The 27,958-nt window shown below is 40.3% G+C and overlaps 1 protein-coding gene across 1 annotated transcript; it reads right to left on the bottom strand.

The window, feature by feature from the left end:
• Window positions 1-34: 34 nt before the first annotated feature.
• On the bottom strand, window positions 35-27,958 carry KCNK1 (potassium two pore domain channel subfamily K member 1). The gene is made up of 3 exons (XM_052671891.1): window positions 27,494-27,958; window positions 5,578-5,973; window positions 35-2,915 (listed from the first exon to the last, which is right to left on the bottom strand). Exons 1-3 carry the CDS (start codon window positions 27,846-27,848, stop codon window positions 2,656-2,658), a joined length of 1,011 nt encoding a protein of 336 aa, XP_052527851.1. The 5' UTR covers window positions 27,849-27,958; the 3' UTR covers window positions 35-2,655.

Here is a 27,958-nt window from a genome sequence, read left to right as displayed (position 1 = left end):
TACTGCAGTAGTTAGTCTATGAAGACAAGGTAAATGTTATGCCACTATTTTTTATTTGCTATATTCAGTCAGCATCTGAAACAAAAACAAGCACACTTTGGAATGCTTTTTTTCCCTATACGAATAACCAATACAACGCTAAGCTACAGTCATTTTCAAAGTTAGGTAGCACGCTCTGGCATTAACAGTCTCTCCTTGTGTTGAGGAAGACTACCTAAAAGACACGCAATCTTGACAAATGCAGACAGGCTTTTTGCACAGTATGTGCACGCACACACTACTAAAGAAAATACGCCTCACTTCATAGTGCAGGCAGCCAAAAGCCATACTTGTTTTAAGTTAAAAAAAAAAGACTCACCTACATCACAGTATTACTGCTTAGTTTATCGCTTCTGCTTTGAATTCTGTGCTTTCATTTAACGTGTCTATGTTTTGCAACTGTGTACAAATTGCAGAATTATTTTGTATACCATTTAGTATCTGTGCATATCCTTTACAGCTTAATGTTACACTAAATTAAAAGAAACCTTAAATTTTAAGGTACTGACAACAATAAAATTTCACTAAAAAAAAAACAAAACCAAAACAGTATCAATATTTCTTGTGGTACAGTATGCTTATTTCTATGCCAGTTTTATTTTATGCCACAGTTTCCTATTATTCACTGTATAAAGAGAAACCTAGGAAAACAAAATCTAAAATGCTGCGCCTAAATTGATTAAACTCTGGTGATTTATGATATATGTACAGTATATAAATATATTTATGTATATATGTACATATATATTGATTAACATTTGTTATAAATAGAACTGTTAACTTAAGCAGTATAAAAATAGCCACTCTCCTGGGAACATGCAAACACAGTATGCTCTCACCTAATCTATAAAACCCAAAACAACCAAAACCTTGAGCTCTGATTTTCTACAAATATAAATTGAAGACTTTTAGTTAGTTTAGCCATAAAGTATGCTTTTTCCAGTAAAGATATAAAATTGGTTTGATGCTAGCTATAATCAAGCTCAAACACAGAATATTTTGGGTTATTTACTTTCAAGTATTTTTCCCATGTGAGCTAATTCTAGACAAGCTGCTTTTTTTTTTTTTTTCTTTTACAGTAAAATATTCTTCAGCTCTAAACACTACAAGCCAAATTACAGGCAATCTGTCATGCTTGCACTGCAGGGAAAAGGCTCTCTTCTACACTATTCCTATGTGGGAGGTTGTCCTAATATGGCTATTTGTGCTCCAGACCTTTTATTCATTGCAAAACATTACCGAGATTCCCATTTTGTAGATTCTTAAGGCCAGAAGAGAGTACTGTCACCACTTAGTCTCATCTCCTGCTCCCTGAAATTCACTTTGAGGTCCCTGCATTCAGCACAGTGACAGGTAGCTGGAGTAAAATGCCTCTCCTGTTACAGCCAAAGAGGTTCCAGCTTCAGAAGTTGATGGGATCTTGACTTTGTAGTGACTTTTCCCAAGGGGAAAAAAATTCGGTTCCATCCGGTTCCATCTGAACCAAAATGACATTTTTCCTGTTTTCTTGCCATATGAAAAACTGAAAAATTGTCTGGAAACATTCCATTCTCCTCAACAGTGCTCTGAGTACTAGCTAGAAAACCAAATAAAGAAAAAGGGGCTGTGCTCAAAGATGACACTACTTCTATTCCTCCAGATGCCTAACAGCCCAGCACATGCTGGGCTGTACTGTAAATGAAACAGAGTTGAGCCCTTACTCTGTTCATAAGACTTCAATCCTTATCTAGGAGAAATGCTTAAAGCAGTTGACTATGACAAATATGGCATATGTTGAATTTCAGTTCCCCTTTTCGTTTTGTTCCATTCAGCCAAAAAACCCAAAACATTCCTACACATTCCAAAGGGAAGAGGACTCTCCTTTCCCTGCAGCCCTATTATCCAGCACTTTTGAATGGCTCCTGTGACCTCTCAGAGTTTACATAAGTATTTTTTACAAAGCAAAACAGCATGGAAGACTCAAGGCACATTCTCTTCAGGACAACATTCTTCCTGTGATTAGGGGACATATTAAGGAAGTAGGAAATTTGAATGCAAATGGCCTGGGCAGAGGATGGAAACCTGCTTTTTCATTCCTAGCATTATTGTTTGCACATGCAACTTACTGGGTAATGGATCAGCTAGATACTCCTCACCAGCAGGTCTACAGATACTGCTCTGGAAATGTTTTCCAGATGAAGATATTTGGTGTGTTTGGAATAAATCTGAGACTACCTTTCTGAGATAAAGTACATATTGCAAAGTTTCACCCAGCTGTAAGTCAGGGCATGCAATCAGATGACCTGGATTTCAGTGAAGGCCCTGCTTTCCTAAAGACAGATGAAGTTGCTTGTCTGAGCCTTTCTCTCTGGTACCTCTGAAAGTGGTATTCCCACCTCTTTATCTCTCAAGCAAAATGGCCTGATGTTCCCAGTCACATCCTGCATTTCTTTCCCTATTCCCAGGGTGGCTCCCACAGTTTTCCCCAGAAGTCCTTCCTATGTTAGAAGTGATGAATCTTTGTTTAAAATAGCACAGTCTTCCAGCTTCAATATTTTCAGGAAAATAAAAGATACATTCTATTTCTTATAGTAAGTAGCATATATGCACCAAAACAATGTTGTGGGTGCCCCTGTATTAATTGTTTAGAGAGCTGTCATTGGAAGTTGGGGACTGGGAAGTCACAAAAGGCTCGTTTGCCTTCTGATCGTCCTTCATGGAGGCTGCTTGGTCTGAGATGGAGGAGAAAGAGAGCTGGTCATGTTCCATTATATGCACGTGGTCCTCTTCCTTGTCCTTCTTCACATAAAACAACTTCCTAAACTTTTTGAGCTCATGGAGTTCACAGAATGTCTCAAGAACCACCAACATCGCAATGAGGCCCAGCAAGAGGTAACCTGGGTACAAAAGGAAAAAAAAACAAAAACAAAAGGCTGTAATTGTTATCAAATTCAGTGGGGCTTGAACACTTTTAACCCTGTATCTTCCTCCATATATTCCATCCCTGCCATCTCTGAATATTATATTAATCTTCTCTCTGACCCAGTTTGGGCTGTCAAATCCAGCCCCTGCTCTCTTGCATTCTACAGTCAACAAGACTCCACATAATAATTTTTAAAAGTAACAGTAGTGGTTTAGAATCTGTTGCAACTGTACCAGAGAAAAGTATGTAAAAGCATTTAACGAATTGGAATCTTAAAATTTAACTTAACAAACTTATTGATTACACACTCTCAAAATATTTTTTAACTCTCAGACTGAGACCGTTAGAATCGGGGTTCCGTATGACTAGCAGCTCATTATGCTCTTTTGTTTTTCACTCCAAATGTGTAACTGAATTGGAGTAAAGGCATTAAAATGAGCATTTCTTAATCCCAATGCTTCATTAGATCCTTGCAACTCATCATTACAACGTATCAAGGATCATGACAACTTGAATAATTTATCATTTCAATGAGTAAATCAAGCAGAAGTGTATAATTATTAATAAAGCATGCTCATCCAAAGGCTGAATATTAAATGTGCTGAAAGATCTACGCAGATTAATTACTACAATCTACATGTGGACAATGCTCTGCTACCAAAAGGCATAAATATTTTACAAGCAGTTGCAGATTATTCACTAAAAATAACATTTCCTTCTCCCTTCCAGGAGCACTGTTAAATCAATACTGCAATACCAAGCGCTGATCTGAATCAACACTATAGCTAGAATTTATGAACTGTTTTTAATCTTTATCTCATGAATTCAAATGGAATGCATGCATTAGCACAGGGAGGAAATAACAAAGCTATGCCAATTAGAAGGCGTCTATAAATCTGCAATGAGAACTTTTAATCATCTCTGAAACACTGTCCAAGTAATCCAACACTTCATTTAGGACACCTGCATTTTCCTTGGAAAGCCTGTAGTAATCATTAAGGGTTTTCAGATCTGGGACTCCATAACTTTTCTTGGAAGAAAATTTAGGTCAGAAAAATATTTTACACATTGTGTTTTGTTCCATGACTTGTTTGCACGAGAGAAGAAAGGCTAATTCAAAAGTTACAACCTTGGATTATTTTGTTTCAAATTAGAAATACATCACTTTGCCTATTGGCTACTTTTTCCATTTAGAATTTCTTTCTATTTGTTTTCTAAGCATTCTAAAGCTTGAAATTGAAAAGTTGACTCTGTACTGAAAAAGAAAACTTGACTTGTCAGGTTAAAAAAAAAAATTAATCCCAAATGTCATCTTACAGTTTTTAAGGTTTCAGAATTTTTATGATGTATTTATTACGCATGACTTTTACTACTCAATCATTTAGCATCACCAGGTTAACTCTGGAGATCAGCAGGGTAGTAATTAAAAGCTACTGCTGGTAACATAAACAGGATGGGGAAACGAAAAAATCTGAAATGACCCAAATATTGCACTCCAGATGGGGCCTCACAAATGCAGAGGGTGACAATCACCTCTCTCTCCCTGCTGTTCCCCCTCTTTTGATGCAGCCCAGGATACTGCTGGCCTTTCAGGCTGCAAGAGCACACTGCAGGCTCAGGTCTGGCTTTTCATCCACCAGAACCTCCAAGTCCTTCTCCCAGTCTGTACACATAGGTTGGATTGCCCTAACCCAAGTGCAACACCTTGCACTCGGCCTTGTGGAATCTCAGTAGTTTCATGTTAAGTTTTGGCTAGTTCAAGGACTTGTTTCCAGGAATGCAAAACACAAAACCAAGCTAATGGACACTTTGACTACATTATGATTACTGGATCACGTATGGGAGTCCAGATAAAGACATGGTAGCCTAAGACACGGACCTGAAGGATGGCTTGCTGTTTTGGCTACTTAAATCTTTCAGTGAGTGCCTCTGCTGAGCCAGGACTGTGCAGACTGAAGCCAGATCAGAAACATTCATTCAGAACGTCAACACACAAATCACTTTCTCGGTTCTACTTTTTCATCTAATCACTGATCACTGTGTCACTGCTCTGTGTCAGACCTAATTAAGCAATTATAATTTAACATTCAAAGTCTTGCTGTATCATCATTTCACTCTATTTGTATTACTTTGACAGCTGTTATGTCCTAAAGCCAGCTACAGCTAGCTTATGTTACAACTGCAGTAAGAAATTTTGCTCTTCTGCCCATTTCCCATTCCTCCTTTATCTCTGTCTGCCTGTCATCTCACCTTACAGGATGACCTTGGGCTACAAGTATCATTTTCTGACTCTGTGATGTTCTGTGTAATCTTAGCTCCACGTGCTCCTATCCATTTTCATAACAATAACATGAACATTTTTTTGCTATTATTAATAAGAGAGTATGTAGATATGCTTTAGCACAACGGAGTTTTGTTTTCAGATTCTCCTTTCTTAACTAGGAAACTGACTATTTAAAGCACAGTTGCCTATAGTTGCCTTCAGCTGCAACATTGCATAGTTACCAACAACACCCAGTTTGCAAGCTGACAGCTCTCAAAACAATCACCAACTCTGGAAGAGACACATAATGCCTATTTTTTTTTTAATTTTTAATAATGTGTCTCTTAGGTAACTGGTTAGCTTGAACACTTACATGTAATTCCAATTTTATACAGCTCTCGGAATTTTTGATTGTAGCCTTCTCCTGGCACATAGTCTCCGAGGCCAATAGTGCTCAGGGAAATGAAACAAAAGTAAAAAGACTCCAAAAAATTCCAGTCATCTTCCAGAACAGAAAAAATTGCTGCTGGGATAAAGAAAAAGCATGAGACAGTGATGAACCCAAGGACTACAGCGTGGATGATGGCAACAATCTGCTTGGAGAAACCCCAGCGAATGTGGAAATAGAGTACAGGCCGCCTGGTGACGTAAACAATGATGCGCTGTACCACTGCTGTCAGGAAAAGCAGCGTAAAGGGGATCCCGATGACCGAGTAGATGATGCAGAAGGCCTTCCCTCCATCAGATAAAGGCACTGTGTGTCCATAACCTAGGATAAAGCAGAGGGAAAACATAGGCTGAGTCAAAGCTTAGACTTCATGTATCCATTTCATATTAGATATACTGCGTGAAATAAAGAATAGTGATGGGATCTGTTGACCTGGCTTAAGCAGGTAAATGGAGTCTAAGTACTGACAAGAAGGAAATAAAAATCCAAAAATATTCTTGTATTTCAAAATGGTAAAAGTAACTATGTTAATGCTTATTTTTAAGAAAAATGTAACATGTACTCAACAGCAGGAAACCTACAGCAGGAAAACTGCTTAATTCTGGGTTTTCCTACTGACCTTTTTGCTTAGTTTTACCAAGTGATGCAGCAACTTCTTTTACTCACCTTGTCAAGAAGAATCATTCATACTCCAGAAAAGCATTCCTAGATCTACATAGTAGTAAAATGCTCTAAGTCCTTATGTGAAAAACATTGAAATTGGACTTAAAGCATTTAAATCAACACTCCAGACTGTACGCTTCCATACTGCCAAGAACTGTTTAGATAATAAAGCATCCAGCATTACGCGAGCAGAGCAAAGATTTTCACAGGAAAACTCAGGGGATCCAACCACTGTGGCTGGATTTCTGCCTTGTTGTTTGTGCTACAAATACCAACAATCATTTGTTTCAAGTGCAGGAATCACAAAATCATAGAATTGCCTTGGTTGAAGAAAGATCATCTAGTTTCAACTGCCCTGCTATGTGCAGGGTCACCAACCACTAGACCAGGCTGCCCACAGCCACATCCAGCCTGGAATGTATCCACTGTTTTTTGTTGTTGTTGTTTGGCTTTTTACAAGGCAATCAAGGCACATCTCAATTCCACAAATGTGTGGTGCAATTACACCTGAACACAGCGCTAGCAGCTATGCCATCAAACGTGCTCAGCCTGGTTTAAAGTGCAAATCATGGGTGCGGAAAAGAACAGTAAAGCTTCCACTTTCTGTTCTACTCCATCCCTAGAAACGTTGGACATCTAAACTGTTTTTGACTACGAGTAAGTGCTGAGCTGACATTTCCTTGGCCTTCTCCATCAGAACCTCAGGCCTTGCCCCTCAGAGATGTCCCAGTATTCATCAAAGCAGATCCCAAAACTTCATATGTAAATGATGGCATTTGTTATGTATTTCAATTAGCATTTTATCCTACTCACTTTCCAGTGCTATTTTATGATCCAGTTGCCCAGTGGTTTTTCCATCCTTACAACCTTAATTTTGTGTCTTTAGACTCTTTTCTAGCTCATCTACAAACACATTAATATAATTGAACAGCACTCATCCCAAAAAAGGCTTTTGAGGAACATTCCTTGTGACGGAATCACAAAATTACCAAGGTTGAAAAAGACCTTCAAGATCATCCAGTCCAACCATCCACCTATCACCAATAGTACTCACTAAACCATGTCCCTCAGCACAAAATCCAAATGCTCCTTGTACACTTCCACGGTTGGTAACTCCACCACCTCCCTGTGCAGCCCATTCCAGTGCCTGACCACTCTTTCAGAAAAGTAGTATTTCCTAACATCCATCCTAAATCTCCCCTGGTGCAGCTTGAAGCCATTCCCTCTAGTTCTATCACTGGTTACACGAGAGAAGAGGCTGACCCCCAGCTCACTACAACCTTCCTTCAGGTAGTTATAGAGAGCAATAAGGTTTCCCTGAGCCTCCTCTTCCCCAGACTGAACAATCCCAGCTGCTTCAGTCATCTACCTCAAGAATTATCCATTTTCCCCCACTGTTTTTTTTTCTTCTTTTTTCTCTGTTTGTTTAATCTTTCTCTTATATCCATGTCTGCTTTTAGCCATTTCTGCATCTTTTTGTTGCTTCCTTGCACCGTTACTTCTTCAGGGAAATGGCTTTCTATGATCCTTCTATAAAGTTCATAGCATGCACTGGTTCTACGCAGATAATAAAACATATGCCCATTTGCCTTTTCAGCAAAAACTATAACATTCAGAAGCCTTAACAACTGCAATCCTAAAACATTTTTATTTTTATAAAATCCTAAAACTTTTGTTATGACAAAGGAACCTCACGAAGACAGTATTACTTACATTTTCTTTCTTACACTGATGATATTTAATCTGTCAGAGAGGAGTTGAATGGAATTACTATGGGGGACAAGAATTAACCTGCCCACGTAGCATCTCTGAGAACTGGCACACCGATTATCAAGACAGAGTCTAAGATTTATGATGGGCTGTAATTTCTTATGTATAATCTGAACATCAGACTACAATCACTTCCTTAAAAACATGGACCTTTGAAAAACCAAACTTTCAGAAAAGCTGCCAAAACATAACAAAGTGACACTGAGTTTAAAGAGCATTATTTGTACCTAACTCCTTCTGTTGACTATTCGTAAGTTAGAAGCACCATTCCTTCCAGAAAACTCACACAGAAATGCATACAAGACCAGCAGTATATGCCATATTAAATAAGATCAACACTCCATCTAGTTCAGCATCCTGACATGGACTTTTACTTAATTGTTCATACAAAGAGCAAAACTTCTCAAGATGTGCATGTCTGGTTTTCAGTTATGTCTGTGTATTGGAAAAAATCTCCTTAAAAAATTTTAACTCTTATGACTTGGAGAGCTTCAGCTGTTGTGAGTTTACACAAATATACAAAACATCTCTACCTGCTTGGACGTAGTTTTGAATGACCCTCTATTCTACAAAATTTCTTATTTAAAAAAAATAATTTAATATGTTTAACCTTTTTATATTGACTTTGTTGCAGAGAGTCACACAGGTCAACTAAGTGCTCAATAAAATTAGACAACAGACACCTACTACACAGAATGAAAGAAACACTACATTATGCAGCAGATCTATACATGCCAAACCATCTGCTCAGACTCAAATTATCTCCTGGGAAAGGTATTTTGCCTTTTCTACTTCTATCAGCCATGCATTGGGAAAAACAAGTGAACAACTTTAGGGATGAATACATAGGTAGGTAGTTAACAACTTCTTAGCACACCATCAGATGTAAACCTCTCTCCTCCCTGCTGTAGGGAGCCTGCTTTGGCAGGGGGGTTGGACACCATGATCTCTGGAGGTCCCTTCCAACCCCTACAATTCTGTATCACAGATGGGAAAAAAGAATTTGAAGGACTGGAAAAATAGGCAAAAACTGGTTCATAGATTAAAAAAAAAAAAAAAGTGCAAAATCAGTAGTGCTGCGCTTCTGCTAGAAAGGACTTTTCAGAACTTTCACTCAGAAGTTTGAGACACTTTAAAACAACTAAAAGACGACATTTAAAAGTTGTTTGAAAAAAAGCAGAAGGAAAAAAATCAAGAGGTCACAGTTGAGTTTTTTTAAACAAGTCCGAGAACTCCGATGTCCAGCCGGGACAGAAGAAGGAGAAAAAAATCCCTTTTATGGTGGGCATTTTTAAACAAAGGAAATCCATTTGCATCACATTTTCGCTGCCTCCTCAGTTGTGCCACTAATGGAACTGATTCTGTGTGCACTGGGAGGAGGAAGACATGCTGTAAACCGAATTGATTAAGTGACCTGGGTCAAAAAAAATGAGGGAAAGTGAGGAGGCAATTTGCTTGAAACTTAGTTCATTTCTCTAATTAAAGCTTATGGTGCAGTCCTCAAGCAGCTGCAGCAGCCTAATTAGGAAGGCGACGAAGGGCGTGGCAGAAACTGCTTAAGACAGTTTTGTCATAAAGGAAATCATTAAGTCCTTGCTCACACAGCAGCATTAAGGGTGATTTAAGACTCCCCAGCTGTAGTGATTTGATTTAGTGCTGCTCCAGCTCCCTCCAACGATACATCCCTCCAACGTCTCTAGACCAAAAGCGGTAAAAAATATTCAAACAATTAAGTTAATCATAAAAACTACATCTTTCCCATAATGATTTTTCACCTCATCACTTCTCAGAAAAGAGAATTCTCTTTTGCCAATTACAAGTTACAATTTCACTGTGAAATTACACAGGTTTCTTCCAAAGCAAAGACACTCCAACATACTGACGTGCATCTCTGTACTGACTGACTGTACACAGCTTCAGTTCCTTCTGAAACCATCTTCTACTGCATCAGTGCCGAAGACTATTAATTCCTCAGAACCACCATCCTGCCAGCTGAGTCTGGAATTAGCTCAGAAAGAACTGGTTCATATAATGAGCTCATTAATGTTGCCTTCTGCACCAAGAAAGGTGGAAATGGCACTGAACGCAGTCAGTTTTGTAATAAGATTGTGTAAGTCACTTGCGTGGCTGTAAGGATCATCTGAATCAAAGGTATCAACCCAATGACATGGATATAATGGTACCTACATTTAAAGGTGGCTTCAAAACTAATTTCCACCAGAACAGTTGTACATCAAAGCATTTATATCTTGGAAAGTATATAAAGGTTACCACATCTGCTCTTACACAGGAAGGAATATTTCACCTGTCCGAAGAAAGAAACAGGTCTAGAAACTCTGCCCACAGATTTCAGGAAGAGGGGATGTTGATGAATAAAACTGTGGAAAATGTCTGAAGGAGAGCAAGGAATATTCCCCATATATAGGTAAATACATTGTGATAAAATACTTGCTTTATGATCTTACATTTGGTATTGAACAGCCAAAGGGTTTGTATCACTGCTGGCAAAAAAACACTCCTGTTTAATTCCTGTCCTACTAACATGTCATGGGTCAGCCTAAACACAGACACAGTGATCTACTGACACATAACACACCCATTTTCAGAAAGCACAGCAATCCTACGTGAATAGTTTAGTCTGCATGAGGTTTTATTGAGCTTGATCTTTGCACAAGATAATGCTTCTGTTGGGAAATTATTTTGATGAAATAAATACTTTGCAGCAAAAAAAATTACATTAAAATTAGTCAGTTTTTTAAAAAATAATATATGAATAATTGTATTTTTAAATGTATGTTGTAAGCATTTGGAACTCAACATACAAATAACTATTCAAAATAAAAACAGTAAGAAAGATACCTATTATCACACTAGAAACACAGTGGAAAAGGAATGATTATACTGAGCACTGTGAGACAGAGTCTATACCAGCATCGTCACTATTTAACCTACCTCCCTTTTTTTCCCATTTTTAAAGCAGCAGTCATCAATGAGAAAAACACTTAAAGAGCAATTTTGAGAAATAAAAAAAACCAACAACACAAAACATAGTAATGGAGATCATCATTAAATGGTGCAGTATGGAAGAGAAAAACAACAGCATGTGCATATTACAATTCCCTTTTGGAGAAGAACTTCTAAGCTCCCTATTTCAAAATCAGCCTCACATTTTTTCATACATTCTCACAGAATCAGAATCACAGGCTGTGGTTGGAGGGGACTTCTGGGCCCATCTGCTCCAACAGAGTCTGGCTCTGTCCACTCAGCACTCTCTCTTCATGTATTTACAACCACTGATTAGATCCCTCTAAGCATCCTCTTCTGCAGGCTAAACAGCCCCAGATTTTCTTGATGGGAGGGGATGCTGAAGTCCCATCATCATTTTTGTGGCCCCATGTCTCTCATATGCTGGGGAGCCCAGAACAGGACACAAAACTTCAAGTGAGGTCTCACCAGTGCTGAGCATTGAGAAGGATCACCTCCCTCCATCTGCTGGCAACACTCCTCACGCAGCCCAAGACACCATTAGCCTGGATGATATTAAGACTGCCCTACATCACCATACATACCATGAAATACTCCAGATGGAAAACCAAAATTGTGCCATGTGCATGTCTTTCCAAGTCCTTTTATTTTCTTTCCTATATCAATTATGCATCAAGAGGAACTGTGCCACTGTAAATATTCAGAACAAGTAACAATAAAACACAAATATCCTTTTGTTTCTGTCTCCAAATTCTGACATACTTTCATATGAATTATTATTAATCTTTTCTACCAAGTAGAGATGAAAATTTAACATGTTCATACAAACTAGGGAAAAAAACATTACTGAGGATTGATGAAAAATAGCTTTGCAGTGCTCCACCCTTGAGTTAGCTATGTCTCTATCCATTTTTTAATGTTAAAAACATTTTTTTCAACTACGTTAAAAACATTTTTTTCAACTAAGTACAAGTGACATAATATTAAGCAGTACAACTACCCCTATTACCACTTCAATCACCAAGAGAAAAGCTGCCGCCAGTGCAGGGGGGCCTTTGAAAATTATATACTTAGGAATGGTAATTTTCTATTTAAATTTTGACAATTTTGATACCCAGAGGCAGCAGGAGAAATAACAAGATGTCATGAAAAAGGAAATCTTTTGTGTTTCACTTGTTGACAAAACTAGTCCTTTAAAATAAGAAAATAGCTTGGTTGTGCAACAAGAGCTGATATTTTAAATTTTTCATCTAAATTTTACAAAACAAACAAACAAACAAAAAATACCCCAACATTTGATCATACTATCTAAGGCATCAAGTATATGCCAAGTCCTGTCCAGAATGAATTACTTTAACTATAGGAATATCAAGTATAGCAATGGAAGAAATAAAGGTGGAAAAAAGGTAAGACTTGCATAGCCACTTTGTTTGCATTAGCACAGTAGATGTGGATCTGTACAGCAGAATAATTGATTGCACAGGCCTAAGGTCATTACATTTGGGAAAGCAGGAGTTTAGCTTCAGATTTGCTTTACTTTTTTCACAGAGACTGGATGCCCACTTTAGTAGTTGAGGTGCACTTCATAGCTCTTCAATGTTGCCTCCTTCAGCTTTGTTCCACTGAAGAGAAATCCAGTTTGCATGCTCCAAGGCCCGTCCACGGTGCATTCCACCAGTGGGAACGATCAGGAGACTTGGTTCAGCAGCACACTCCTGACCTGAAGCAAGGCACTACTGCAGATGTACCCACACAGGGCTAAGAAATCTGGTAGACTTCAGCAGCCTTCAAAAGGTTTGAAAATTAACTTAAAAGTACCTCTGCAGCATCACCTCCTGCACTCACATTCAGCAGGCCCCTGGCAGAGCAGTTTAAAAGTGCAGCTCCTTATATGAGAAATGCTTCCTTTTCTCTGATAGGCTCCAGTTTTCATAGGAAATACCTTCATTTATAAAGTTTCTGAATTGCCATGATGACTCACACAGATGGAAGATCAGTGATGACAGCATTAACACTCCATGGGGCTACCTGAACCACAGGTCACTCAAGAAAATACAAGGACACTCCATAATCTGGAAGGAAACTAGACATAACTAAGTCAACCCAAACAAACACTAATACTTCCTTAATTCTAGCCTAATTCTACACTTTTTTCCACCACATGGTTCACTCCATGTCTCACTCATCATATCATGCGTGCCGATGCAAAGATTACAGCTGGATGGGCACTCTGAATGGCTAGTAATATTTTGATCATTTACTGTGACTATTGTTTTAGTCAGTTATTACCTATAGTTTCTATTTAATGTAGTGGAAAATATTACCATCACTGCTGTACAGTTATAATGATGAACTAGTCACACACCAGTGGCTATAAGGAAGTGCTCAGCACAATGCTGCACAGGAAAATGGGTTCTACCAGAGCTGTGCAAATGGTAGTTTCACTACACAAGCCAAATAAAGCCAAAAAAATCAAGTACAGAAATTAGTAAGTCCCTTCCACACCCCAGATGATTATTGGTGAGTGGCTGGTGAAGTAACATTTCTTTTCAGTTCAGGGTTAGAGAGAAACACAGCTCAAAAGGTAATAACTTTAAGTGAAAAATGAGAGCATTCTTTCATGTGCAGCCTTATACAGGATCTCCCTAATCCTGCCTGGATACATTACATCTGAGTAAAGCACTCATCAGCAGCCCAAGAGGACCCTCAAACAGTCTGAACAAAAGCAGATTGCTTGCCCCTACAAAAGGGCCTGCTGCTTGAAACTACGGTGGCACAGCTCCACGCAAGGCTCAATTTCCAGGGCTATTAAACATGCCATTAGAAAGGACACATGCTCTATAGGATAAGCTCGAGTTCTCCAGACGCTCAGCTGGTAGAGCTTTCCCATTTGCCATGTGTGAACACAAAATCAGCTCTTTTTAAATCCCACTGTAAGCTACCCAGTTCCTACAAAACCATCAATTGTGAAAATTCTCCAACAGCATGCTAAACCTTGAGCCCAATGTGAGGTTTATGGGGGCTGGACAGAGTCCTGATAGCTTCAACATGTTTTGTGGAGAAATGTGCCATTAAGAACTCCATGTTCTATGTGTACACAGTGCTCAAGACAGAAGCAAAGACTGGAAACATGAGCATATTCAGCAGACAAGGCTGCTAAATCGATGTGTCAAAGCATTCAGGCTTCAATTCTATCACAGATGACAGTCAAAAGATATGTAGGCATTGCTGCGCTTGCTAGTTAAAAACAACAGCAGCAAAACTTACTAAGGTTGTTTTAAAACCTGAAGTACATAAATATATTATATATATTTTATACTGTATATACTATATATGTATACTGGGATTTGGTTCCTCTTAGTGTTCTTCTGGATTTAAGACCCTATAAGGGTAAAATGCAATCAAACCAGAATTCTGTTGGTGTTTGCCTTCCCCCCAGCTCTCAATAACAGCACATTGCCAGAAATATTTATCCAAAACCAGAGCATCACATTTTTAAAAGTGCCACTAGCAGTCATTTAGCATAAGTAATGCAACATGCATCTTGAATCAAGAGTTCCCCTGAAATCTCAGCTTCATAATTCAATGTGGGGGGAAGAGGAATACAAAAATGACAAAAGTCTGCTGAATAGAAGATAATACCAACAGGTCAAAAGCAAGGTTAGACTTCCTGAGGGCTACTCAGAGAATTCAGCAAAGAGAATTCCAGTTATTGTTTCTTTAGCTTACCTGCCTGCTAGGCAACAGATGGTAAAAAATCTGTTCCGAAGTACCCCCCCTCCCTCCTCCCAGACTACTTTATTATGCATTTTTCCACATAGAAAAAGTGCCTCAGAAACTAAAATTTGATAATAGAGAAACGTGAATGGATTTTGGAAAGGAACATCTACTTGTAGTTCTGTGAATGTTAGAAAACGAGGCAAGGTTTTGCGCTTATCTTTTGTTAAGGGTTTTTGCTCTGTTAGGATTAACAACACACGTGCAGCAATATTGCACACATGCGTACTACATTATATACACATATTATATTATATATTGCAATATAATACTGCATATTACAATCACGGGTTTTTAAAGCGACTGATTGCCAAGATTAAAAAAAGCAATCAAAGAAACAGGTTTATTAAAAAGCTTAAGAACTTCAACATCAATTCTGAAGTACTGAAAAAGGTACAAACCTTTCTGCAGTTCTTCCTGGGATTCACAGCCCAGAATGTTCAGTGTGGAGGAAAGATAAATAAATCTTGACATGGAAAATGCTTTCGCAAAACAGAGAATGCGATGTTACTGAATAGATTTAGTCACTACTTTGTACATGACAGCGATCTTCCCATTTCATGTGGTAATTTGGCAAAATCATTGTGATACATTCGCCTTGACTACAGCATAAGTGATATACCTTGAACAACAGTAATACTTCCAGATTTCATCCTGAGATATGGCAGTTTGCAACAATGACACCTACAGAAAAATTCATTTCAGTAGCTTAGGAATGTACTTAGCATTTAAGTGGCAGCGAACCTGTGAAGATGCACACATTCTGAAGAGATTAGCAAAAGATGGAGCTGCTTCTGTCTCAGAAAACGTCTGGAACCGTGGTTTCATTTCATGCTGCAATTTTCTCTTTCCCCACCTCCTCTAATTTTCCTGAAATGGGATTTAAAATTCTATCAACTACTTCAGTCTTCCAACATCTGAAAGACGTTGTTTACGCGCGGTATGTGGGGATGTGCCAGCTGCCACTGCTGAGCCCAGCACCTGTGCAGTACAGTATTCAGCTTGAAAAGAACGAGTCTAGTGCTGCTTACTGGGAAGGGGCTTCTAAAAATTGATAATGAGCACCTGGTACCATCCTGCATTTATCTTGGGAGGTGTCAAAAGCTTTGAATGTGTTGCACTGGCACTTACTGCAGTACTTTCATCACATCTAATTAGTGAAGAATACCTATCTAGCCTTGCTAAGTTATCATTTCTTGCACTGAAATGAGCCACAGTTGTTCTTCCTATCATCTGGGAATAAAAAAAAACAACCAGCTGCATATTAGTATGCTTCCCACCTCTACTCTGGAACAAAAATTGCTTTATTGCACCATCAGGAAGAACAGAGCATGAAAACAGTGAATGAAACTGGCATTGTGAGCAGTAAAGAATTACCATGCAGCAATGAAAATTAAGCAATTTCATGCTGGGAAGTTGAAAACAAATCCGTAAGCAGCATATTTCCATTAAAATGCAACCTCGCACAGAAGAGAGTGTTATCTACTAAATACAATGGGGAATAGGAATTTATACTTCTAATCTTGCAGCTTATTTGATATGTGGAACTCAGGAAAATGACTAGCACCAGCTCCCTCATTTGGCAGAGAAAGTCACGCACTACTTACATATCTTCACAAGATGCCTCAATATTTCAAACTCAAACCAATCAGATGTGACAATGCATTGGCATGTAAATAAATTCTTTACCTGCAGTTTTAATCGCTACTTCTTAGAAATGCGAAGAATTCAAAAACACAAAGAGCAAAAAAAGAGGCAAATCAACATGAGCAGCAGCAATCAGTGAATCAACTGACCAAAATATAGAGAACTAAACTGCATCAGTCTCCACTTTCACGGAAGGTACGTTTCATCTGGAATATTTATTTCTAACTTGAAGTTAACACTTACAGCTTCTAAAATTAAAATAAACAGTTTACAAAAAGGCCAAATTGAAATATTTCTCAGATGAGATGGCTTATTTTAAATTACAGTCCTAAACCTGATCTTTGACAGTACTCTGCTATCTGCATACAGACTAGCTGGATATACTCACCACTTTATGTTCAAAACATAAAGATACACTACAAAATAAAGAAAATACTTCAGCTGTCATGAGAGCTAAGCCACTGAACTGTAAGCAAATTCTACAAATATTGAATATTGGATCATTCACATGCTTAGAACAGCCCATAATAGCAAACACCAACTGCAGCCATAAACTCAATTAGTCAGACTAAATTCGGGATAGCCAGGATTATCACTGCTGTTTATGTGCTACCAACAAGTAAGAGGAAAGCAAAAGGAAAGAACAGCACTATAGTTGCACATGCTATGATGAAGAAGCATAGATAGCTTTGTTCAACTAGAAATTATTTAGAAATAAATAGCAACGTAGCATTGAGAAAGGCAAACTACAGATACAAGACATTTGGACAAAAATATAAAGATATGAACAGAGCAACTTCAATCACCATCAAACACCAAACTGCCTGTTCAGACTAACGGCAATTTATTTTAAAACGATGTTACTTTAGTTTGCTAGCAAAATGCCCCTTGGTCAGATATTTGACATCTTTGGAAATTCTTGCAACTACAGTAACAGACTTCAGATCTCATTTCCTTAAGTCCCCAGTATCTTGAAGTTACACATGCATGTGAATCTGCCTAGCAACCACTCAGCCCCCTTCTATCAGTGCATTTGCAAATGGCCAACAAGAAAAAGGCTAGACTGATGCAACCCGTGACTAAGGGAAGTGGGATGCTGTAAGCAGGAGCTCTCAGACCTCTGTACATTGTGGGGAGGAGAAGGTGATAAACTGGCTGGTAATCCCAAAATAAAGGCCTGGCACTGAAGAGCCCAGGTCAGCAAAGTGTAAATTGACAGTTCGCACATCTTATCAAGGGAAGTATTACTATGCAAGCATCTGGCCCCAGGAACACATACCTGGTTTCTTGTAATCGTCAGTGATCAGGATTTATAAAGAGTAACTAAACAGAGTAGTATGACTGCATTCGCTCCCTAGTTTCAAATATGATGAAATTTATCATATAATACTAATTATCTAGTGGGAAAAAATACAGCTCCCCTCAAGATGCTTGCATCTCAGGTACAGCAAATAGATTCCTGTCAGGGTGTAGAAATACTTCAGTGATGGCACCTGTTTTAACAAACAGAGGAGCCCTGTGAATTTTTTTCAGTTTTGCTAGCTATCATTTTAATCTTGCTTGAAATAATGCTTCTTCACAAGGCGCAGTCAGCAATTGTCTGATGCATCATCAGTACAGGAAACACTTTCTTAGGTTGCTGGCCCCTTTCTTACATCTGCTGTCAATTTGGCTGCACGCTTTGGATTCTTTTCACACTTTCACCAAATTGTTACATGAGGCACCTGATTTAATCTAAGATGTCCTGCTGAGAAAGAAAATCTTTTCCCTTTGTGGGTCTACCCCTATTGCACAAGTTGTAGCTTATCTAAATGCAGCAACTCAGAACTAACTAATCCTGCAGAAAGTGGTTACTTTTTTTTTCCTAGGCTGATAAGCTGTCTCGGCTAACTCTTGTGGTCCAGGAAGCAACAGACCTAGCACAGAGAATAAGGTAGGGCCATAGGGTGGCAGACAGGAGTCCAAGCTGCGCTCCTTCCAGCAGCAGAGTTGTTACACAGCTCAGCATATTTGATTTTATTTCATCCTCATAAAGGATGAGTCCAAGCACAACTAAGCTGATGTCTCAATGACTCTTGGAACAGCCCAGATCAACACCTGAGAAGCATTCAGTCACTGAACTGGGCCTGGTGTTACCTTTTTGGTTTGGCTGGTGGCCGCTGTTCCAGACTTGGCAGAGACTGGAGCCAACTACAATTCCAAATAAAAGCTGGAGGAGACCATCCCTTCCCTCTCTGCATTGATGCTATAAATAGGGGTATGAGGTAGGGGAGGCTGGCCTGCTCTCTTTTTTTTTGCCACTGTTGCCCTTCTTGGTTCTACATCACGTGGAGCACCATGGTGGCAGGCCAGGCACTGGATCCAAACCTGGTTATCTTTCTGTCTGCCTTTAGTTCTCTTTCTCCTTTTCCTCTCTCTTTCAAAGTTATTAAGTAATGCAAGGCTTATTTGAATTTCCTATCAAATCCAACAGCTTAGGTAGATAGAATTGTGGGAAGGCCAACGCATGTAGGATAGCTGTTTTGTAGAAGTCTCCTATTAAAATTTATCTTTTTTCCTCTTCTGTATGGATCTTGAATAGGATTAGTGAATCCTCCCTTTCTTCATGGACAGGACGTGACACATCCTGAGCAAACACTTTGCTATGAATAAGGACAGGCAATCAGCAGACTAAAGCTGAGCAAACTGTACCTTCTTCCCACAAAGGCTACTCATGCATCTGAAAAGTTATCTGGGCTGTATTAGCCGATAACAGTCTTGTTATCTGCACTGAGTACACAACAGTACAACCTCCTAGCTGGGAGTGGCAATACTTCTGCAGTCTCCATTGAAAAAAAAATATGGAAGTATGTATTACAGACTGATATGGAGTTTTTAAGTCCTTGTTCAAGTACCTGCAGTTTTCACTACTACTACTACTGAAGAGGAAAAGTATAACTGCCAAAAACCAGTAACAACAACAACAAACCCCACAACCATCCAAAGCAAGAAAATGACGTCATGAGGAAGTGTATCTGCAAGATGGAAAAAAAATCAGGTTACAGTAAAGGAGCGTGGCCCAGGAACAAAGAACTGCAAGGCAACATTCACATGCTCCTATCCCGATCTCTCCTACACAATCTTTCACAAATGCCTTTTCTCCTCTTTGCCTTACTTCTTCCTTTTGCAGAATGCATACAGAAGTGCCACTCTGTCACATAAGACACGGAACATAATGAAAGTGCTCCAGAAAGTAAAGCAGTACTTGGATGCAAATGCTTCAGTATCTACTGACAGAAGATGGTTCAGAAACATCAGAGATTATCACCCTCTCCCTCTTGAAATCTACAAACACTGTATAATGCAAGGGTAAAATCTGGAACTCAAATCTGTTAATGATGTTAAGAGAGTTCCTAGCTTTGGGTGAGCTCCATTACAAGTAACAATATGTGAATGACATTTTCCTCTAAGCCGCGTGCAAAACTGTCAGTTGGCAATTACCCCAGAAAGCTTGACCTGAACACGCAATTGGCTTCAATTAGTACAAACAGCTGCACTGAAAGGTCTGACTAAGAGATTTTTGCACTATAGATAGGCGGAATATCAATAAATAACTTCATAACAAAGTAGGGCAGGAACTTGTCCTTCCTCAGATTTTCTCTTTTCTTATCAACGTGAATTGCTGATTGACAGAACACAACATCAGACATTTCTGCACACTGTTTGCTTGCCTAATGGGAGTTACAGTAATGGGGGAGAGGATTTTTCAAAGGACATTGTTTAACTCACCTATGGGCATTAGCATCTGTTATATAACAGCTTCATTACCAAATGCCAACCATTCAGATGATTGACAGCATTTCACATTTGTTCCATGCATCATTCTAACACTTCTCTGTAGCGACATCTTTCAAACAGTAACAACACATCTTTGAATCTTAGCCATCTTGGAATACTGAGACAGCAGTACAGTAAAGTTAGGCCATAAAAATATGTTACAAGACATGCTGCAAACTATTTAAAATTTAATTGCCCAGTAGATCATACAGCCTGAAGATTCCAAAATTCTAGGAGAAATGATAGTTCTACAGTTCAACAGTTTTCTCATTCGCGTAGGCTTCAACAGGAAAAACTTATCCCTTTCTTGTACAGTGTATGGTTGGTTAACAGCTATTTAAATGATACAGAGAGTAGAAATCTTATGGCCTTTTCATGTTAATTTTCAATACAACAAGAAATCTTCATGGTTTTTCTCAGCCTTTTATGAAGTTACACATAAAGATTTGTATGCACAGCTGTTGCTTTCCACTACAGCTTTAAAGCCATGACTCCTATGAACTCAGCCTACTTACTACAGGGGAACAGGCAAAATTACAGTATTAGCCTTGCCTTTGCATTTGGTGACTCTGAAGGAACAAAACCCTTTTCAAACTATATAATAAACAAAGGAAAGCACCCACTCTAGCTTGCCTCTGGACTTTGGCACTACTATGCAATGTCTGAGCCTGGCAATCATATTTTCAAATGTGTTCCTTGTAGGTTTAAAATAACAAAGTAAAAGTCCAACTGTCACGTAAGAGATAATTCAATACAAGCTTTAAGATAAAAGCGTACGTAAGTCCCACTCAATTCAGCACTACCATCATCTTTAGTCTTCCATCACTTTTTCATCTTCTTGCTGTAAAATCATATTGCATTTTAAACCAATTACAGTAAGTATTCAACACATGCACGTAACAAAAAGGAAGAACAACTTTGTAAAACAGTAAATTTTACAATCACTGTTGTTTGGCTGCTTCCTTTTTCCTCGACACAGAAGGCTTTTGCCCTGCAATTCTGTACGTCACTTAGCTTCAGGACACCAGGTGAGTCACACTTAGGCACATTTAGGAAAGGAGGATTCAAAACCAGACATGCACTTGTGCTAGATTTCCCACAGGCTTAGCAATTGGGAAGTTTTCTGTAGATCAAACTACTTTTCTCTCTCAAAGGTACGAAAGACAAACCCTGTGCTCATGCTTTTACCCTCACTGCGTGTTTCTTTAAGAAAAACCTGGCAAATAGCTTCTACCAACACTGCAGAAAATATTTAAGCTGAATCAGATGCGTAGCTTTCTATTTTAATGGCATACCACCACGTCAATTCCAACTGCATGCAGTTCCTTTACTGTAAACGCTGAAAAATATTCAACATCTAAATAAAATATTTTTGTATTGATTTAGAAAACGACTCCCTTTATACTCACCTCAGCATAACAGTCAGCAATGTCATATAGCAAGTACAACAAAGAAACAAAGTTCCAAAATATAAGTGCTTCCTGATGTTAATTTTCATTTTCATTTGTAAAAGTCAGAACCCTGAAGTTACATTCATCTATTCTTGAGATTAAGTTTCTGCTTACAAAAAAATAATAATAATTAGTGTCTTTTTTCATTGTACAACATATTACTCAACCCTGTCATTTCAGTACTTCCTTTCCCTGAAACTAAGACACACTCTTGCACTGTAATAGAGGACAGTAAAAGGATGCACAAAGTCTCTACTCTCTGTTAGCTTAACACCAGCCCAGATTCATGATTTTTAAGAGAAGGAAACTGCTATTAAAGTTTCTGCTGGTACACAGCATGCAAGTTTGGTGGAGGACATCGCCCTGCTTTCTCTCATGCTAAACAGTGGTGTGGAGACTACTGGGTTGGTCTGTTCTGCTGGTGAAACCTGTTTCCCAGCCCAGTCTCACTCCCCTGCTGCTGTCAGGAAGCACTACTTAAGCACTCTCATTGCTTCCACATCTTTATTCCTCTGAAGCCTCTGAGGTACTGTGATATTTTCTGAAACTTAAGCTACTGGTATGAAAATTAGTTGAGAGCCATGGTAACGCTGATGATCATCAGCAGGAAAACTCACCAGTTTCATGTCCATGCTTGGTGGACGGGGTGGCTGGGGAACCACTTGGATTTATATGAGAGTTTTCTCCAAGTTTTCATTCTCTGTTTTCAGAGGGGAATGCACACCTTCTTTCCAGTGGAAAGAAAATTCATGTGTTCTTGAAAAAGTCACTCCAATACTTCTCTGAAGCAAAGCCACTAGAAAAGCTTTCCTTCATTTCCTTCTTTCTTTTCCAGTTCTTAATTACATTACCTCTTTGTCCTTTGAGAAATGCAATCTTACAAAAGATTTTTGCTAGGTTCTCAGGTGGAAAAGCAGCAGACCACAGGGTCATCGCCAGTAACTACTCTAGAATTGGAACTAAACACTGTACAAATATTGTAGCCTTTAAGCAGCTGACGTCAGGCCCAGAAACACAACTGGAATTTAGGCAGCTAACTCTAGGAAAAAAAAAGTTATTGCTACTTTCTACACCTGAAATTGCTCAGGTATGCCAATCTTTCTCACATTGAGAAGATTTCATTTCTGTACATGCCAGGAAACATTGTGGTCTTTGTATGGTTTAGCAGCTTGTAGCCTACTTTGTAACTAACATGGAGCAGGGGCTCAACCAGGAATTTCTCTGGAACTGTGATGTTCTTCTATAAGGAAAAGTATAGATGATTAAAATGACGCAGTGGATCAAAATGAAACAGAGAACAAAAAACAGCCAACAGATTGAAAAAACTATAGATTTTAGAAAACGGCTGTTTTGAGTTATATACATGTGGAAGTGAAAATCGCATTCAGTAATGGCTAGGAACTGCAGGATTTGGTTATTAACTGTATACACATTAGAAGTCCTGTTCTGAAGGTGTATGTAAGTTTTAGCTTAGGATTCAATTTAGAGATGTCAGCAGAATGACAATAAAATCTCCAACTTTGCAAAAGGATTACAAACTTTTTAACAAAAGGCAGATTTTTGAAGAGATTACTCTTCCTTTCAAGATATAAGTATCAGAGGACAAAATAAAACCAATCAGAGTAATAATTAGAAATAATAAGAGGGAAATCAGAAGCCACATTATCTATCTGTGAGAAACTGCAAATAATTTTAACACATCAGAAATAGAGAAGTAACAAAATTAACATTTAAAAAAGGAGTCAATTAACAAGCCCAGGATAGAACATCATCAACTCAGTCCTGACCCCAGTTACACTGTGTATCAAACTAAGTTCAATGGACTGCCTCATTCACTTTCTTTTTTTTCTTCCAGAAGAGAAAAAATGACCTTAGACCTAATACAGAAGGATGAGAGAGGCAGCAACAATAGTCCTTCAAGTGTGGAGAGCTGCTGGAGTAGCTCCACACCACTGAGATGAGAGCAAGGCAGGCAGCACAGCAGGATGCAGAAGTGAGGACAGAGCAGGTAAGGGCAGCACTCCATCCATCACCAGCCACCACTGCTCCGAACAACAAAGCAGTAATGCTATTCCATAGCTTCTCTGGTTTCTGCCAGGATTTAGCCTGTACTACTCATTAGCCTGCAAAGCATAAACACTGGATTAGAGCTAGGGTTGCCACCCTTTATTTCAACAAGTACAAACTGATGGCCGTGGTCACATGAGACACCTGCAATTACAAGCCTGCATGAGAAGACAGACCCGGATATCCTCTCTTCTACCTTCTATGTCAATAGAGCACACAAGGGCTTTGTCTCAGGCACACAAGAGGTAATGCCACCAGGCTATTGGCTGGAACTATCACCTCTGGTTAAGTAAAAAGCAACTCGCATCCTGAAGCATTAAGAAAAGGATATTTCCTTCTCAAAATGTTTGCTGTCGTTAATTTTTACAAATACTGGCATTTTGGAAATAGTCATGTAAGTGACTTATCTGCCTCAATCTCAGACAGGCTGATGAGTTGGAGGTTTTTTGCTTTGTTTTCTTAAACTTAAGCCCCTTATCTAATAGTTTTAAATTTGAAGTTGTTTCGACTTTGTTTAATGTTGCCATGCACTCTAAGACAGGGATTGTGACACAAAGCATCCAATCTACCTTCTACCTTATTACATCCTATTTGTCTTGTTTTCTCTTACAGACTAGCACTGTATGTCTTATGAAGCTGTTTTCTCTCTTTTTCCTCAAGAGAGGAGAAAACCATTAGTTCAAATCTTTGTCCTGAGAAGAGCATAAAGCAAACCTCACCTTAAAACTCTCCTGTGCCCCAAATGAAAGCACTCTGGGGGTGGACTGAAATAGGGCAGTGGCAAGTCTGGAGCTGCTCTGCAGTCAGTAAAAATGGAAATGTACCCCAAGAGGAGAGCAGACACACAGGCAGACAGAATGACTCTTTCACTCTGCATGATTACTGAAGCTATGAGGTGGGACTGGACACCAACGCCTGATTCTGGGAGGGTTGGAGGTTCATGATCCTTGAGGTCCCTTCCAACCCTGGCCATTCTGTGATTTTGGGACCACCTCCTGATCAATCTATAAGGAGACAGCTACAGCAAACAGCTACAGCAAAAAGCTATGGCTGTTTCTCCAGTGCCAGCTAACATTCAGCCATTCTCCAGGAATTTGTGTTCAAATCCCTCCAAGCAAAGGAGGGAAAAAAAATGTGGTTTCCTCACATCCTAAATCAACATCCAAACAGTCAGCACATTGAAAAGTAACCCCGCCTTGGCATCTTTCTCCGACTCACCTCTTCATTTCTTTCACTTTCCTTACTGGGGCTCCAGCATAAAGAACATTCCACCACACACTGCTGCACAATCTAGCTTTGTCTCCTACAGCATCTTGAGCAAACCACATTTTCCTGTGAGTGCTGTTGCTAAGCAACTAGTTACTCCTACAAGAGAAACGAAGTTCCCTCCCAAAGTTTAGCATCTCCACCCTGGTGAGTAGCTGCAATTTATCATAGGTATTTAAATGATCCACAAGTGCTTCACACAGGAGCAACACAAGGAAGCCTCAGTTTTCCACTGGAGACAGAGATAACCAAGTTTAAACTATCATAAAGTTTGTATTTTTACATACAAGAGCAAACAGAGGTGGTTTCAATGCAGTCACTGCTACAGCCTGCTGAACCTTCACCCCCAGCCCACGGCAGGGATGTGTTGCAGTCTGTGGATGTCCTGAGGCAGTCTGCACACACAGCCCGTACAAATTTCTTCCAAGTAATAATTACCTTACTGTTTTTATTTTATAAATGGCATCCATTGAAGAATATTCCAGAATTCTTAACTGGCTTTATTATCTTTTTCAAGGCTTTTTTTCTAGTTAGGATGAAGCCAGTGCACATAAAACGAAAGGGAGGGAACAAGAAGTGGAGTTCGGGGTGCTGAGATCAAACTTTTCCTATGCGTTTTACGTGCATTTGTTCACATGATGAATGGCAAATTCCATCAGCTGAACCTAAGGAACATCCTCCAAGTGCTCCTTGCAATTTCACATTGCCTCTCCTAGCCTAAAAACATGGTACCATCAGTTGGGACCAACAGAATTGCATCTGTCAAAAAACTTTTCACCTTTCTGTTAAATAAAAACTCTCTGTAATAAGCAGACAACCTGATCTGTGTACTCAGTGAAAAAAAAAGTTAATGCTTGTTCCAATAATTCAGGCAATGCTAAAATCAGCTACACCGCAAAACAGTCAATGCCATTACTGGTATCAGCTGATTAAGTTTGCATTAGTAGTGTAAGCAATCATTTTGGAGCAATGGAAAAAACATGGCATATTTTGTATAGTACCACCTGACTGCCAAGGCTTGGATCTCTGGAAGGGCAGCACTCTGGACAACTTTTAGGTAAATTTTTGAAGCTCTTCTTAATCAAAGAGCTTCTGCTACTGATTTTAGTGAGGAACTCAATTGTTCAGGTTTTCACAGTTCAGCTTCCCAGCATAAATGCCTGAACTCACTCTTCTCAGGGAGGCTGACCATTACACCCATACCTGAAAGACAACTGTTTTGAAAAAGAAGTGCTTACAAAAACTTTGGCTAAAGGAATGTTGACTCGAGATTTTCAAAATACCAATGAACCTGCTATCTGGAACCAAGTGAGCATTATGTAACATTAAGCCAAAACAGACAGTAAAGGGAAAAAAAAAATAACAGTCAACCCACACACCAAGAAACTGCCACAAACCAAAACACTGTCATTTAACAGCTAGGTATTTCCCCTCAGTTCAGACTGAAAGAAATGCAAAAGAGGCTGAGTCCATAATAAGTGCTTCTAAAAGCAATGAGAAGTTGTAAGATGGGCATCTGGCTAGATTTCCAAAAGCACCTTCCTGGGGGGAAGGGGAGGAGTAAAACTGGCACATTGCCTGCCTCTTTAAGGACTGAGCAAAGTCAATACTTCATTTTTAATAATTTAGCATGCACAGGGACATCAGTGTAGATGCTTATGGGAGGCACCACTAATTCATCAGAGACGCTTCTTACACAGGAGAATTCTGCAGCTCCTGGGAAATCAGGCGCGGCTCGAATGTCCCCTGCTCTGCCCTACAGCCATTTGCGGGCGCCTCTTTGCTATGACCGTCACAAGGCAGCCCGACGCCCTCCTGAAGCCAAGGGCAGGTAGGATGAAAGTTACATCAATGAGATGTAACTTGAGATGAGAACTCAGAGCCTCTGCACCCCGACTCTGTGCAAGGCACACAGAGTCTCTTCTTGCCTCCATTGCGAGATGCTCCAAATCCGACACTGACCCACAGAACCAGAGGGCTACATTCAGACTGACAGAAAGGCAGAACGTCGGATCTCTGGCGGAGCAGCAGATGCCCCGGTGCTGGCTGTGCCGGCGGCACCGGCCGGCAGAGCGCAGCTTCCAGGTGCGGCAGGGCAGCGCGCTCAGACACAGAGGCTCAGCGAATTAAAGACGCGCTCTTTCCAGGCACCCACCCAGCCGTTGTTTTTTCCACAGCCAAACGAACGACGCCTCAGCTCGCCCTGCCTCGGTCGCTCCGCCCGCGGCCGGGGGCGGCCTGCTCGGCGGTTCCCGTCCCGCCGCAAGGCCCCGGCCCGGCCGCGGCCCCGCGGGTTCCCGAGAGGCCGCCCCGCTCCCCGCGGCGAGAGGGGCCCCGACAGGAGCCCCGCTCGGTGAGGCCTCCGGCGCCGCGCGGTGTCGGGCCCGCCGCCGCCTTACCCGTGGTGGAGAGCACGGTGCTGGCGAAGAAGAGCGAGGAGGTGAAGTCCCAGTTCCAGTTGCCCGAGGCGTTGCTGAGCACCGAGACGCCGTAGTTGCTGGCCTCCAGCACCCGCAGCAGGAACTGCTCCAGCTGCTGCTCCGACAGGCACGCGTGCTCCACCAGGAAGCGCTGCTTCAGCTTGCCCAGCTCCTGCCGCAGCAGGTCCTCGTAGGGCAGCTCCACCGAGGAGAAAACGACGGCGCCGAACACCAGGTAGAGCAGGTAGCCCAGCACCAGCAGGGCGAAGCACCAGGCGGAGCGGTGCTGCTCTACGAGCCGCACGCAGGAGCTGCCCGCCAGCGACTGCAGCATCTTCCCGGGCCGCCGAGCGGGAGCGCGGCCGCTGCCGCCTGCAGTTGCTGCGCCTGCCGGCTCGGAGCGCGCGGAGCGGCGCTGATGTGGCGCTCACGTGGCGGCGCCGC

The sequence above is a fragment of the Tympanuchus pallidicinctus genome, unplaced genomic scaffold, assembly GCF_026119805.1.
Source record: "Tympanuchus pallidicinctus isolate F22 unplaced genomic scaffold, pur_lepc_1.0 scaffold1, whole genome shotgun sequence".
NCBI lineage: Eukaryota > Metazoa > Chordata > Aves > Galliformes > Phasianidae > Tympanuchus > Tympanuchus pallidicinctus.
The sequence above is the reverse complement of the archived record's forward strand: the minus strand, read 5'-3'. Positions and strand labels throughout refer to the sequence as shown.

Excerpts from the sequence above, each read along its gene's own strand:
- KCNK1 (XM_052671891.1), bottom strand. The coding sequence starts at position 27,848 with ATGCTGCAGTCGCTGGCGGGCAGCTCCTGCGTGCGGCTCGTAGAGCAG. Across the intron at positions 5,974-27,493 it reads CACCGTGCTCTCCACCACGG|GTTATGGACACACAGTGCCT; the intron begins GTAAGGCGGCGG and ends GCTTTATCCTAG. Across the intron at positions 2,916-5,577 it reads GTATAAAATTGGAATTACAT|GTTACCTCTTGCTGGGCCTC; the intron begins GTAAGTGTTCAA and ends TTTTGTACCCAG.